Genomic DNA, 15,638 nt, shown 5'->3' on the forward strand with positions numbered 1-15,638 from the left:
GCACCAAATGAAGCTAGAAGAGAGTCAGGTTAAAAACCAAGAGAAAGAGGTGGGTCTTCACACACGTGATTCAGCGGCAAGTACTTCTGGTTGTGGGATACCATGAACACTAGCAGCTCAGGCTTGTTCAAGCTGCACTGGACAAATTCATAGAACTGGAATTTACCAAGAGCTACTAAATACACAGAAACCATCTACAGGACAAGTATCGTCCTGTGCAGTTGCCCCGTTTGTACAGTCTTCCCCGCGCATTTGCTTTCAGCTCCCACTGAGGATGGTGTACTGGGTTAAACAGTCTGACCCCGTACGGCCAGCCTCACATTCTCGCTTCTCTGTGTGAAAGCACATGCCTTTTATGAATAATGATGGAATTGACAGAATCAGAGAACACAGAACTGGAAAAATTCTTGAGAGGTCATCTAATCTACTCTCCTGTCTCTTGGTAGAATCAGTTGTGCGTGACTTTTTGTGGCAGATGTCTAACCTGTTTTTCAAAAACCTTCAAAAGCAAGCTATTCTAGTGCAAAGCTGGCCTTCTCTGAAAAAAGCCCTTTGTAATATAACCCGAATCTTCCTTGCTGCAAAGTTAATCCCTTTATTTCTTCATTGTTACAGACGCAGAGATGGTCCCTCCCGCCTTGCAGTGGCCTTTCGTATCCTTGGACTCATGTACCAAAACCTAGAAAGAAAACCCAAGTCCTCTCAAATTGTAGTCAAGTAATCATTGAAAGAAAAAAGACAAACACCAACCCCCAAATACCAAAATTCCTCTACATATTACCCACTTGAGCGCATCACAGAAAGTAACAAAACAGATTCTTCTAGTAGGATCATTACTAGCACAAAAAAACCCCCAAACGTGTGGAGTATGGTTAGTGTATAAAGAATGGCCTATATTGCTCCGTAAATTGAGTCCATCTACAATGGGCACAGAGAACAGTTCTTCCTTTTCTGCAGAAATCGCCTCCAGCCCCCTTCTCCTCCTTATGCCACACATATAACCCAAATTCTCAATCGCTCTTCACAGATGACGCTTCCTAGACCTCAGAGCATCCTCTTATTCTCTTCAAGAAAGACAAGAAAGATTTGGAGAGAGTCCAGAAGTGTAATGCCCAAAGCCAGACATAGCATTCAAATTGAGCTTAACCAAAACTTTGACAAGTGAAAGGATTGCAGCGTGTGCCTTGCAGGCTTCCTGCTTCTGTGACGTGGACGTTTCAAGGCACACGCTGCAATACCGCTGATTCACACCCACCTCGTAATTCACCCAGGCTCTGCGATGCCTTCTACTGCAACTGTTATCTACTCATTTTTACCCCAGCCCGTGACTTATGTAGTTCCAATTGTTTTCAGTTTTTTCTCTCTTGTAGAACACTTTTTATTCAACAAGAGATGATCTTTTTTAGAAATGTCACAAAAATTACACTGATGCTGAGCAGTATCGATTTGCTTCTCTTGGTCACCTCACATGGACTCTAGGGATTTCCCAGGATCAGCAGACAAGACTCTTAAAAATCACTGGCTGTAGAAATAAAGTATGAATTTGTGCTTGTCTGTGGTGGTTTATTTATACACACTTTTTTTTAAAAAACACAAACAAACAAACCTTTTCTCTATATTCTAATCTTATGCTCCAACTACAGTCTCCTCTTGGCTTGGTATCATCTGCAAATTTAGTCAGGGTTTTTTGGTATTTTTTTTGTCTATCCCATCATCTGGTTTGCACAGTAGCAACTCAGCAGAGCAGAGACCTTGGCTAAGACACTGGGTGGAGTCTGACTAGCTCAGCACCCACCGGAGTAGTTTATCTAGCACTTGAATTCCTAGTTTGCATTTGAAAAAAAAAAAAGTGCGACTGACAAATAACCACCAAAGTCAAGATGTTATCAAGCAGATGACAGGTATTGGTTGCACTCTGCATCTACGTCTTTTGGGGTTTTTGCATCAAGAAAATAATAGTGAGCAAAGCAGATAACATTCACAGATGGCCCACTAACACTTAGAGATACTGTTGGCAGTATTAACTTACTCAAATTTATATCCTAATTGCAATAAAAATATCACAGCCTTAATCTACAGGCAAATGCAAAATTACAATAGAACTAAAAGTGCTATAGCGCTAGAAGACTTGTTCTAACAAGCAGAGATGCATGAGCTAATAATCCCTGTGAGCAATTTATTCAGTGACTTCAACCCCTGTTCTGTTAATGAATTCAATGGGACGTTTTTATTTCTGTGAATTTATTCTTTATTTAGAATTATTAATAAATTAATTATATGACCATGCTCAGTCTCCAGATTGCTTGCAAACTATTTCCCAGCCCACCAAGATCTTATCTTCATAAATCAGATTACTTACTCAGCTAATCCACATTTTTTTCAGTCTACAAATCTACAGCATTTTCAAGGTGGTTACTGCATTAAAGATTATGCAAATGAGTACCATGACATTTTTATCTTTCTCAGCTGAGCATTTCAGAAATCAAGAACTTGTTCACATGAATAACTGCAGAAAACATTCATCAGAATCTGAATGCAAACTAAATAAGGAAATTCTTAACCCATTTTCATTTTCAAAAAGATAAGATTAAATCTGATATGATAAATTAATTCATAAATCTTTTGAGACAGTGGGTAAATATGTTAAGTATTGCATAATAAATAATTATCCAGGATATAGAGAATACAGGGTTCCATTAACTGCACAGTGGCCAGTTTCTTTCACAAACTATGAATAACAGAATAATGTTTAAAATCAAAGTCAAATACTACATGTCAATTTTTTTTCCCGTGTAGAACTCTATTTTACCGTAGCGAAATCTGCATTTAACATAAGCTTTTGGGTTAGATTTCTCTTGCCTACACAGTATTTTGGTTAAACCTTTCAGACACAGCATGCATACAATTTTTGGTCAGAAGTCCACACTTTGGGTAACAACACTGATAAATGGCAAGTGTGCTGTCAACATAACTTTACTGAGTTAGTAGCAAAAAATTCAAATAAAGCACAACTAAACTGCCAACAGAATAGCACTTTGACTCTTCTCCTACTGCTCATTTCTGATGTGTCAAATTCATCACATTTTAAAATAAACTTCGAGAAGGAGAGGCTACTAGGAAAATGGCACAAAAGGCATTTCTAAAGACCCTGCTTCTCTTTTTGTGTTACTAAGAACATAGAAATGGCTTTTTCAAAACTTCTAACAGGAAGATTGCATTGCAAGTTAGATATTTGATGTGTGCAGTAAAAAGGCCTTTAATATTACAAAAGTAGTCTCCTTAATCCAAAGTTCAAATACCTATTTTAAAGGCATTCGGCATTATATTTAAACAAAGCTAGTGCAGTGCCTGCAGCTGCAAATTGCAGGGAACAAATGCAAATCACAAGAGTTCACACTGCAGGCTCTGAAAAGTCATCAAAGCCTCCAAGTACTTTTAAAGAATAATGTACAAAATGCCACCAGACCTCACAAGCTACCCTGCAGGAAACCATTGCTTTTTACCTGATAGAGCGGTGAAGCTAAGAACTTCAATCCTTTCTTTTTCCAAAGCCTCTATAAAAATGCAAATGACACCCAGTAGACACATACACTACTAAAAAGAAAAAAAAAAAAGCTGCTTTTTTTTTTTAAGTAAAACTTAAGTCTTTTTAAAGAGTTACAAACTTACAAATTATAGCACAAATTGCATCTGTGCAATGCTGCTAAAGATGGATAAATTAACAGGAAAATTGTCTGTATTGCCTGGAAATTGTAATGGTACAAATTACTATGTAACCATTGCTAGGAGATACTTCTCAACTGCCACAACTTCCTACATTGAGTTCAACCTACCATCTAGTAAAAAGTTATCCCTGCTTTGTACCTACGAAAAAAATGCAGAAAGAGGTTATGTAAGAATTTAAAAACCTTCATTTTAATTCCATGGTATACAGAGGGATTATGCATATTCTCGCGCACCATTTTAGACACCTAATAATCCTATAAACTGCAATATGGCCAATGACCGAAGCCACAGAAAATTTCGTTTTTAACCCGCCCATTTTTCTGGTAGTACAGAAGTAAGAATAGTAGGAATATTAAAAGCTAAACAGCCAGGTGGGATGTAAATTAGATACTGAGAGAGATTTAACGACAAAGCTTGGAACAGAATAAATTCACAGTCGCAGAGACTGGCCTTTTCCTTCTGATGGAGCAGAAGAGTACCAGTCCATTTGGTCCGAAAGCGTCCAAGGCATTTGCTCCCACACACCCTGGACGTGGCAGTCGGAGGCCGTCCCACCACAGCCAGCCACTCCGCTGGGCCAGTTCACCAGTACCAGTAGGAAGGGAGCTGGCACAACTCTCTACTCGCTAGGAAGCCACTCCTGGGGCTGGGGCAGGGAGCACATCTGACAAAGCGTATGCTGCCCCAACCGTTTCTGCCTATGGATCTTCTCCATCAGCTGTCCCTGCACCTCCACATGACTGACGTTCGTGACGGTAGGCCATCCTTCTCCATTTCAGGTCGGTCCTTGCTGTCCCGGCGGCTGACGTCACACCTCGCAGCCCACAGCAGAGCCACCTGCACGGCAGAGCTCTCCCACGACCCCCGCGGCTCACGGACGCAGCCTGTGCAGGGGCAGAGCGTGGCTGCCGGGGGCCTCGCTCTCTCTACTCTGCTTTATCCTAACTCATGCTAAAGATCCTTCTGCTGGTTTTCCAAACATTTTCTTCTCTCGTCGCTTTCTGCCTTCATTAAGGAAAAAAAAAAAAATCTTAAATTATCCTAATCATGAGGTACCCACCACCCTTCATATCCCTCAACAGCTTCACACTGGAGTAATCCCCTCTGCATGATGAGAAAACTATCGTTAGTGTTCAATTTTCACCCAGTCAAAGGGTGGGGAAAAAAACCCCAAACAACAAAACCAAAATACCTCTTCATAAACCTGGGATAGGAGCCTGAGATCTTCTTCCCTAATTCAGGAGGTAGAAAAGTACTAGGAGCCTTTCCAGTTCACTGTTACTAACAGGCAGGTGGGTGACTGCTCACATCAAAGAGCATGCAGGGTTATTGCTGAGCTGTATTTAATTTTCTTATTAGCGAGGCAGCATATAAAAAATAGACCTTGCAGTACTAGCGAGGGAAACTGTGTTCACCTCGAGCCACGTCCAAAATGAACAGCAGGAAGAGCCATGTCACACGAAGCCAGACTAGCAACTGCAATTTGCACTTCTTCAGGCGAGCCCTTGTCCGTATCACAAAGCAACCGCCCCTTTAAGTGTGTAACGGGAACCTAGCAAGACAGATATTGCACTTATTCACCAGAACACCATCTCTTAATTTGCAGCAGGGCTGGGTGTGGACAGCCACTCAAGGAGTGGGGAGAAGGCAGCCTTGCAACTCCACAGCCCTTCCCACATCCTTAATTCTATTACTCATCCCCTGCAGACACTCCTGCCGTTTACATTGCCATTATTGCTATTTTCCAAGGAGTTGTAGGCCTTCTGGGATTGTAAAGCATTTGGTACCGTGTAAAATCGCACTGTACTTAATATTGCTGCAATACACATGGGCCTTGTGATTTTGTTTTTAGTAAACCGATTGATAAAAATGGGTACAGATAAGAAAATGCCTGGCTAAGTGCTATTTAAAAACTTTCATTGATGCAGCACGTTAATTCTCTGCATGATTCACATGCAACATCCACTCTGCAGCAGCATTAAAGATGCTCCTCTCAGTAAAAGCATTCCTATGATAAGGTATGCTTTCTCTTTAATTGGGCATGCCTGGGAGCTGAGCACACAGCATGTGCGTGGGAAAGAGATGGGACCCAGCCCTGGGAACGAAAAAAGGCTGACTAAGACAAGATCAACGCTTTGAGCATACAGCAAAGCAGATTTGGCTTTGTCAGGGGACACGACTTCCCTGCAATTCCCAGTGCCCCTGCTAATTTCAAACTCAGGTCACCATCTTGAGTGTGCAACGGGAGGCTGTCATCTGAAGCGAGAAGAAACACATACTGCATAGCACACATCAGCCTAAAACAATCACTAAGGGCAAACGCGGTCGTGTTTATCAGCCTGCTCTGCAGTGCTGCTGGCAGCCTGCACGCTCAGACAGAACAACAGCAACTACAGTTGGGAAGAAGATGGGGCTTGGATGTTTGTGCAAGGCCTCACTTATGCCCCTGGAAAGCAAATCTCGTCCTGCTTTTCTGCTACATACACAGGTGCCTGGAACGAAGCCTGGAAGTCCAGGCTTTTGTCTTCAACTCTCTTTCAGGCCACCTTCAAAGCTTTTGTTTTACATAGCACTGCCTGGCACCCCTACTGTGACCAAGCTCAGTCCTCATTACAGTACCATCTATAAACGTGACCCAATTTTTATGCCTGAATATCAACTTCTTGGACCTCTGACTCTCCCCAAGGCATGCACTGGGTCAGGGTCTCATACAGCTGCACCTAGAAACCTAGTAGTCAGGCATTGCATAGAGTCAGCTGAAACAAATATGGTAGTAAGTTGACCAGTATGTTGAATGCAGCTGCATGCAAGCATAAAGAAGCTAAAAACAGTTTTATCAGCCATCAAGCAGCTTGAGAACTGTCTGCAACCCCATATTATCACCAGCCAGTTCTCTGGGACAGGGTATGAAACAGCACAGACAGCAAGAGGACTGTGAAAAGACTTTGGAGCACAGTCCGAATCACTGGAAATCTATTCTGGTACATTGCTCTGGTGCAAAATTACTCCAGATTCCAACAAGAGGAAAAATTGCTGGACCGGCTCACTAACCATGTCAAAACAGGGCAGAAGCAACCAAATCTGTAACTGTACGAACTACCCAGAAAGACATTCACTATCAGCTCTCTGTAGTCATATTTTGAAATCTTTAATGACAACCGTAATTACTTGCAACTTACATTTAAAAAGATTATACAGTTTAAGTGTGGACAATAACATAGAACACTTATTGGCAGGCTTCTCGGAGCTCATGATCTTAGAGCTGAAGGGAACAATTAAAACCTGCTGCATGTTTTATCAAGGCAACTGGAAAAAGCTGATGCATTTAGTGACTCACAGCCCCTTCACTGGTCTGAAAGCATTTTGCATAAACTTTACCTCACTTTGGGCAGGCTTAAGACAGCAATTGCCAGCATACCCAGCACTGTACTCCAGTGCTCACGCTGTGCAACGGGCTAGGTCCCCCATCTCCCAAACTACAGCTTGTATTCAGCCGAGTCTTACACAGCTTTTTATTTTACTCTTTGCAAACGACTGCACGCTGCAGGCCTCTGCGATATACGGGACTGTGCGGCAGCGAGCGCCCTTTCCACCCTTGCACACTTACAACCTCCTACGGTTAGCAACCCCCAAACTTGCCACATTTTGTCACCTCCCACGCACATCAGGCGCCAGGCCGAGCCCGGGCCCGCGCAGCCAGGCGAAATGAGGTGAGCTCCCCGGGGATGGGGGGGGGGGGGGGCGGCTCTACCGCCACAGCCAGGCTTCCGCGAAGGGGCCCGGGCTACCGCAGGCCCGGGAGGCGGAGGGGGAAGCCATAAGGAGGCAGGCTGCTTCCTACAAGGTTCACCCCAGCTGCTAAAGCACCGGGGGCTGGCTCGCCCGCTGTGGAAACCCTCACAAGCGGAGATCAAACCGCCATGACCTTCACCTCACAGCGCCCGGCGCGGGGGGGGGGGGGGGGGGAGACAGACGGGGAAGGCGGGAAGCCGCGCCGCTGCTACTGCGCATGCCCCGCCGCGCCACAGCGACGCCGGCCGGCCCGCGCCGCCACTGCGCGTGCGCGGCGCTACCTCGCGCCCGGGTGGGGGGGGGGCGCGCTCTCCCGGTTCCGCCCCACCGACGTGCTCAGCCCGGTCACGAAGGGAAGGGGAGGGGGGGGGTGTGCGTGCGTGTGAAGAAATGGCGAGTCTGATCCCCGCGGCGGCCTCTTCTCCCGCCGGCGCTCCATCCCGTAGCAAGAAGCGCCCGGCGAGCCCCGGTACCGGCAGCGGTCCCGCCAAGAAAAAGAAAACGACGGCGCCGGGCGGCTCGCAGGTAATGGAGGGGGCCGGGCGGGCAGCGCGCATGCGCGGTGGCCGTTCTTCCCCCCCGCCCTCCCTTCCGCGCATGCTCGCGGTGAGGCGGGCGGGGCGTGGCCGCCGTTACCTCAGGCGGGCTCGGCGGGAGTCTCGTCTCCCCCGGCGGGGACCGTTGTCTCTCTCTGTGTCCCCCGGCGGCCCCGGGGCCGGCTCCTGCCTCCCCTCGCCTCGCCTGGCTTCCCCCGGCCCCCCTTCCTCCTCCTCCTCGCCACTCCCGCCCGTGGAAGCCGCCGAGCCCCGGGGAAGGACTGGCCGCCGGGTGCTTGCTGCCGCTGGGCCGGGGGGGTTCCGTGGCCCCCCCCGGGCTGGCGGTTTCTTTCCAGGCGTTGGAACCCCGAGTTTCAGGCCTTTAGTTATCACTTTGCTGTCGGCGTTGTGTGTGGTGACGCTTTCTGATCAAACCGTCTTGCCGTCGTTCGTTTCTTTCCGTGCTTGCCTTCAGTAGCTTTGTACCTGACGTTATGCCATACCTGAGCTCTCTAGGTACACCTACATAAACAAACCTCTGATCGCGCGTGATGATGATTTTAATTTGAGGTAGTTGGTCTGTCACGGAGGAGGGACTAGCGCTCGAACGAGCACAGTTTAACAGCTCCTAGTTCTGGTGGGTGCAGCTCAAATACAATTTTGCCTTACGGCATTCTCGGTTGAGCTAAGTGGACCTAAGAGTTAAATGTGAAATGAAGGTGTAACCTCAGAGTCTTGGGGAACAGGGTCAGGAGAGGGAGAAGGGCTGCTGATGTGAGTTCCTCCTAACCTCCTACCCCCAGTCACAGCGGGTAGGGCGGCCTCTGTTTCTGCGTCATGCAGCTCCACCGAACCATCCCCAGCTGATGACGTCTGCCCCTTGACCATGAGGTAGCGTCTCATGCTCCAAAACTAAGTCCCGGAAGAGGTTCAGAGTCAGTCTGTATATGACGTCTGTGTAGAGACCGCAGATGCGGTATGTCTTGGATTACTTCTTTTAGAAAGATCTCAGTAGCTAAGGTGGTCAAAAAAGGCTTGGAAAAAATGGTTGTCTTCCCCCCCCTCCCCAAAATGATTCTTCTCAGTAGTATTTCATGAACTGTAGCAGTAGCATAGCTACAAAGTACGCCCTACTGCCAGTTAGGTTGCTTATTTTCACATGAGCCGTCAGATCAAGGGAACGTTTCTGCATTTTTCAGCAGATCTTCTCTCCAGACAATTAAAAGCCATCGTGCACACCAGAGCACAGACACAAACCCTTCCTCATTCTGAGGGGTGCTCTTGTAATGCTTGGTTTCACCTTGTGGCAGTTACGTAGTTTCTTTTCCTTTTCTGATGGGATTATCCCTAGGAGAGGGAGTAGGAACCATGGTGCTTAATGTAGCTAACAAACTGCACTGCAACTGTGAAAAATTACTGCCTGGCATGATAACGTTTGACAACTTTTTCAAGGTCTGCTAGAGATAACAGTCTGGATTTTCCAGCATGGAGAGGACTGCTCTGTGCATGTGTGCACGTGCGTGTGTATGCAGATATAAAACATTATATACTTACATATAATTTAAATGCATATAAAATCTTTTCTATTAAAAAACTTCCCCCAACCCTTCAGCCTCTAAAACTGTTTTCTGAAGTTCACGCCAAACTTAAGCCTGTGGACATCTTCCAGTATTATGAGACAATCCGTGATTTCTTACTCAAACTGTGTTTCGATAGTGTGTGATAAACAGTTTTTGCAATTCTTCTCACAAGTGATTTCAGTGGAGAAAGGAGTAATTTCTCAACATTATGTCCAAGTCGGCGTACGCGTTCACTGACTTCAGCAGTGCAGATCAATCCCATAAGGAAAAGAAAAAAATGAGTCTCAGAAAATATGTAACCTCAGGAATGGGACAAGAAACAGCTCGTTGATCTTCTAGCAATCACATTAAATGTTGCTGACTAGCTCTGGAGCAAGCCAGTTCAAACAGAAATGAAATGGGGGCTTTGCATTTTTTTGACTTAGAAACATTGATCATTGGACACTTTCTTCTGCAGTACCTTATTTAATCTTAATCTCCAGAAGTCCTTATAAAGTCCTTAGTTAATTGTTGAGTAATGTATGTTTTCTGGATAAGGAAACCTGTGACACAATGAAACAATAATTCTAGTCTGCTGAGCTATTCAGAATACAGCCAGTCAACAAGCACTGAACGCTCTATTTTACAACTTATCCAATCTTTAAGTGGCTCAGCCAATCAGGGACTAGATCATCCATGAATTTTAAATACTTTTTCTGAATATATTCTATACCGAGTACCCAATCATTGTGGGATTTTTATTTTAATTTTTTAACTCCAAACAAGTAACATTCATCTGGCAGTCTTGATAGGTACACACCTTTAATAAACATCACTTTCAGCACGGGTTTGGAGGTAGCGCTTGTTACTCCTCTGACTGTTCACTTTCCTAATTAACCCCTTTGATATTTTCTAACAGCCTTTTCAGCCTTTCAGAAGCCAAATACATTGTGCCATAGCTCAGCACGAAACGGTTTCTATTTTAAGTAAACTGACATTGTGAAAGAGATAGAGAAATAGTGAATTATTTCCTTGGTTAACTAGCAAACTATAGGTAAGAGGATCCCAACTGAGAGGTTTGTAACTACTTGCAGGGGTCAGCTTAGGATCTGGGGACTGCCCATGATATTAACTGGTAACTTCTGCTGAGAGCCTCGTGCCTGGCGTACATGAAAATTCACTTCACACTGTGCCAACTGGGAACTTACTTACCCACATCTGTGATTCCATCACTGTGCAATTAAACAAAAAATGGGTTTTTGCAAGTTCCCCAAATCACATAGTTTGTTTTTCTTTCGTGTGCTTTATGTCACAAGTAGCTATCACAGTGCTCGCGCTGAAAGACACGCTGGTCTGGTAAAACCGTAGATTTCAAAAATGTGTTTATTTTTTTATATAACAAATTTCCTTAAGTATAGCAATGTAATCAACTAGTTTGAGTAACTGTGTGTGTCCTACAAGAAGGGACAATTATCACACAGCATACAGATTTTTATAAACCCAATTTTCATTATGTTTCTCCAACATATGAATTGCTACTTTCGCTAAGATAGACTTTAGGAACATTACCAAAAAACATTCTTCATCGTTTGTATGAGTTACCGACCCAAAGGTATTGAGTCATGTTTGTTTTGGAAGCACATTGCACGTAGGGCTTGTCAGTCATGTCTACAGAAGGAGACACATGCTTTTTGGATATAATGCCTGTATTTACCAAATGTGAAATTAAAAGCGAGTTTACAGGAAAGCATGACTGCAAATTGATTACATCACTTTCATTAGCATTACACAATTATTCCTCCCATGCAGTTGTACCACTGAAAAATACATGGGTCTTCGCTGCAGCAGGAGATTTTAAATGTTGAGGATTATTATGCATATTAAATGGTAACATGCATGTGTCAAAACCAATGCTGTTTAGCGGTTTACATAGCACCGTTCAGTTAGATGTCCTTGCCCAATGATTCCCAATAGCTGCTGTGCTGGTTCAGCTCCATCGCTGGCTTTTGTGCAGACTTGGCTCCAGGTCTCCCGTCTTTTTAATTACTATCACTTAACCTGGGATAGAATCTTTGACACTGATCTTAAAATGCCACCAGTTCCTCTATCTTAATGTTCACACCATTATTTTTATAGATTATACAGCAACAGGAAGCTTTTAAAAGAGTATATTTTACATCAAGATGTTATTGATGAAACAAAACGCGTGCCTATGACAGCTAGCAAGCTTTAAAGATAAAATTTGCAGTGAGATAGGAGAATGATTTGGAAAAAAAAAGTCTCTGATTTTGTCAGAGGACACTTACAGAGAGAAAATATGCTAAATGTTACGGTAAATGTATATTTGCTTACATTATTTGTGAAACAACTTCAGACTTATGTGATGAAGTATAGTAAATGCCTTACTTCGAGAATGACATGTTTCATCTTACATTTTGAATTGATGTAAACTGCCCTGTAAACTACAGAAATAAACAAAGAATGCTTTTTGCTTCCTTCCTCTCCATTGCTGTAGCAACAGCAGGTCCTGGTACCATTTAGAAAATAAAGACTGAACTTCCTTTTCTGCAATGGTATTTAAGAGTTAAATTATTAAATATATTGATTTTATCTCTAACTGTGAATATTGCAGCAGTACTACTGGCAACCTTCCTTTTATGTAACTAGTCTCATATGTATACTTAACACTTCCTGTATTTCTTGTTCTATGCTTAAAACCAGAAGCTATACAACAATATTAGAAAACAAAGTCAAAACAGTTTAAAGTTATCATCCTCTCAAATAAGCTCCTCTCATGCACAACATGAAAATAAAAGGAGCGACTCTAACATACGCTTAGAACTCCGTTTTTATTTTAGATGTGACTGAACAATGATGTTTTGTATTGTAAACTGAAGATCATCAGATTAAGAGTTCTGACAGACAGCTCTAAGTTCAACAAGGAGACTTACATGTTAACATGGTTACTGTTACGTACTCAGAAGCTGTCCACTAGACAGAGAGCTTACCCTAGTACATAAATAGCATGGAACTGGACTCTAAACCATCAGTAAATTTAATCAATTCTCCCATTACGCTATTTTACCAAGGCTATCACTGTAATTAGGGAACCATCAAATCCATTTTAAAATAACTTTGCTTTAAAGAGCCCGTTTGATCTGGCTGTAATTTCCTGAAAAATGAGGTTCAGGAGAATGAGTTTAACCACAGAATTGGTGAGTACCACTGCAACTAGTGAGCTGAACTGTTGCTCTCACCATGTTCTGGGACAAGTACCTCCTCTAGCGTGTCACAGTATCATAACTTTCTGATCTGAAATTAAAAATTACCTACTTAAGAATTCAGACCTTGTTTACTCCAATCAGTAAAACACTAAACTTATTCTAATTATTATAACAGTATTCCATATAAGACTTTCTGTAACAGAAAGATGTTACAGAATGAAAATTTAATAAACAAGTTGCATTTCTCACCAATCCACCTGCCCTGAAAGAGACAGCAGGACCCTGATACAGCAAGATAGTAGGGCGAGGTTAGTACGTATGTATTTGCCAGTTTATTAAAAAGCTATCACGTCATTATGCTCTAGACTACACTTTTTTTTTTTTAACCAACTCTCAGCCCTTACGGTTATGACAGTAACTGAAAATACATGAATTTAACCAATGAAGCAGTGCCAGTCTAAAGCTACTGCTTGCCTGGAATGATATCTTTAAAAGATGTAATGTGCTCCCAGGAGATGTTAACTCAAACCTAATTAAATTGACTTAAATGACACTTTCATTGGATAAAGTATAGATATCACGATAACGGTGCAGTCGATTGTTAGTTACTGATAGGAACTGCTGAGGTGAGCTCTTCAAGTTCAGCCACTTGCACACTTATTCACAACCCTACCCAAGAGTCTTGGCTCTTACAAAACTAGCAGCCAGTTTAAAACAAATTGCCATGTCTTAACAAGAGTTTTAGCAGGTAGCTTTTAAATTGGGATAGCTATCCCACAGAGAGGTAGCATACTCTGGCATCACACTGCATGTCACCAGACCACAGAGCACTGAAAATCCCCCAGATTTGCAGTTCTCTGTCTGAAGCACTCGGAGGGTCACTGCTTACACCTCCTAATCCTTTCAAACATGTGACCATAAAGATACTTTCTGCAACAAAGCAGACAGTGAACAGCTGAAATATTACGCATCTCTTCTCCCGTGGGGTTTTTGTACTCTTCCCCAAAACCAGCTTATTTTCAGGCAGTCCACTAATGAGAGGCAGGATTATCCTGAGGTACCAGTTTTTGTCACTTGCACATTTGAAGTCGAATCTGTTAAAGAATCAGAATCCCTTCAGTCCCTGATGGGGAAAAATGATAATTAAAAGACAATTAGCAGATTTTCTAGGGAAATCTGGCAAAAGTTATGTGTGTTTTAAGTTTAGCTTTATTAAAAACCAGGGAATTTGCTTTTATAGAGCAATCTAGATTAAAAGGGAAACTGTCAAAACTGAGAGCTAAGAATTGACTTTGCTTGACATTTATCACATATTGAAGGCTTTAGATGATCTGTAATCATATAAGTATGTGAATTTCCAAACCAGACTGTGCCAGTCTCAGAGAATTACCAACCCCCCAACCAAATGTGATTAGATTTTAGATTTAGAGTAAACACAGATGTGTTATGTTGTAGAAAAGCAAAAGCATATGCGTATTGACTTTTACTATGGGCGTCAGTATGCTGGTGTCATGGGTTTTTTTACCCTTCTCCCCTTATCCTAGTAGAGAATTTTCATTTTTCCTTTAGCTAACAGAAAATGGAGAGTCTTACTACGATCACACTTAACTTCAGGATGCATAATAAACATGCAAGAAACTGAGGAGAGATAATAAAGATGGTTCACTGCTTCTATCATAAGGAGGTGAAATAGGATGGGTTATTTTTTGAAGGAGAAAGAGCAATCTAAAACACTGCATGCATGCACTTCAGCGTGACATTTTGTCTGAGAGGTAGTGCTCCTAAAAAGCGATCTCAGAATCCAGTTAGTGCATTAAAAGGTTCAGATTAACAAAAGAAAACTTGGAATAACTTAACTGCCTAGATATGGCAGATCTGAAGAGGTGTCAGACTGTTTTTCACATTTTTGTAAAGTGCAATGCTTTTGTTAGGTAATAACTTCGGTTCTTGCTTTAGCAAGGCATTAGTAGTTGTATTTAGAAAGGCTAATAGAAATATTGATTTGGTAGCCTGGGAGGGTTTTGAACATATTTTTTAAGCATTCCAAGAAAACAGAATGGAGACATTGGCTATTTATTTAGCCCTGCAGAAAGCCATAAAAAGTTGTGACGCTCCGTGTTGTGAAATATACCTGGCCCTCACCGCAGAATTCATATCCATGAACAGCATGTCTTACTGCAAAGCACACCTGCAATTCAAGAGGCTCCTTTAGGCTCTCTCTTAGCTTCTCATGATCAAAAAGGAAGGAGTCCCCGTCTCCTCCTATCTTCTTCACTCTTACCCACCTCCACACGTCCCAGCTGCATGCTCCTGCTGCCTGCATCTCGCCACCTTTGGTACCCACCAGACCTGCTCACCCTCTGACAGAGGTCAGCAGTCAGAAGACAAACTGACCGAACCTTCCCCCTCTCCCAGGACGCTGCGTTGTCTCCTGCTGCATTGGTGAACGGGACTGGTTCACAGGGAGGTTTGATTCGTGAGTAGATCCAGTGTCCCTGCCTGGGGGAAGACCTGGAGAGTAACAGCTTCATCTGTCATACTGCTTGTCTGTCAGGCTCTTAAGTTCCTTAACTGATTCTACAAACTCCAGCAAGCTCTGTGAGATGCCACCAAAACAAGCTAGCAGGAAATACTGTGGACTAGTCCTAATTCTACTTCTCCCTGAAGATTTAGGCAACTCTTTCTACTTGGGATTCAGAACCATGAACATCTGCCTTTGTGAAAGCAGATATTAAATCCTTTCTTTCAAAAGTAGAACAGAAGTCACACTTACAGCACCGATACTTGCTTTTTATATCATG

General features: G+C 43.2%; 1 protein-coding gene and 1 long non-coding RNA gene across 2 annotated transcripts in view; one reads left to right on the top strand and one right to left on the bottom strand.

Annotated features, from left to right (window-relative positions):
• The first annotated feature begins 7,839 nt into the window (after window positions 1-7,839).
• The window catches only part of INO80C (INO80 complex subunit C), a 31,320-nt gene continuing 23,521 nt past the window's right edge, over window positions 7,840-15,638 (top strand). The window contains exon 1 of the mRNA XM_052787560.1: window positions 7,840-8,043. Coding sequence (XP_052643520.1) covers window positions 7,909-8,043 — 135 coding nt within the window. The 5' untranslated portion in view covers window positions 7,840-7,908. The remainder of the gene's footprint in view (window positions 8,044-15,638) is intronic.
• LOC128142009 (uncharacterized) overlaps window positions 13,060-15,638 on the bottom strand; it is a 130,738-nt gene continuing 128,159 nt past the window's right edge. The window contains exon 3 of the long non-coding RNA XR_008235245.1: window positions 13,060-13,960. This is a non-coding gene — a long non-coding RNA (uncharacterized LOC128142009). The remainder of the gene's footprint in view (window positions 13,961-15,638) is intronic.

This window comes from Harpia harpyja, chromosome 5 (assembly GCF_026419915.1).
Source record: "Harpia harpyja isolate bHarHar1 chromosome 5, bHarHar1 primary haplotype, whole genome shotgun sequence".
Lineage (NCBI taxonomy): Eukaryota > Metazoa > Chordata > Aves > Accipitriformes > Accipitridae > Harpia > Harpia harpyja.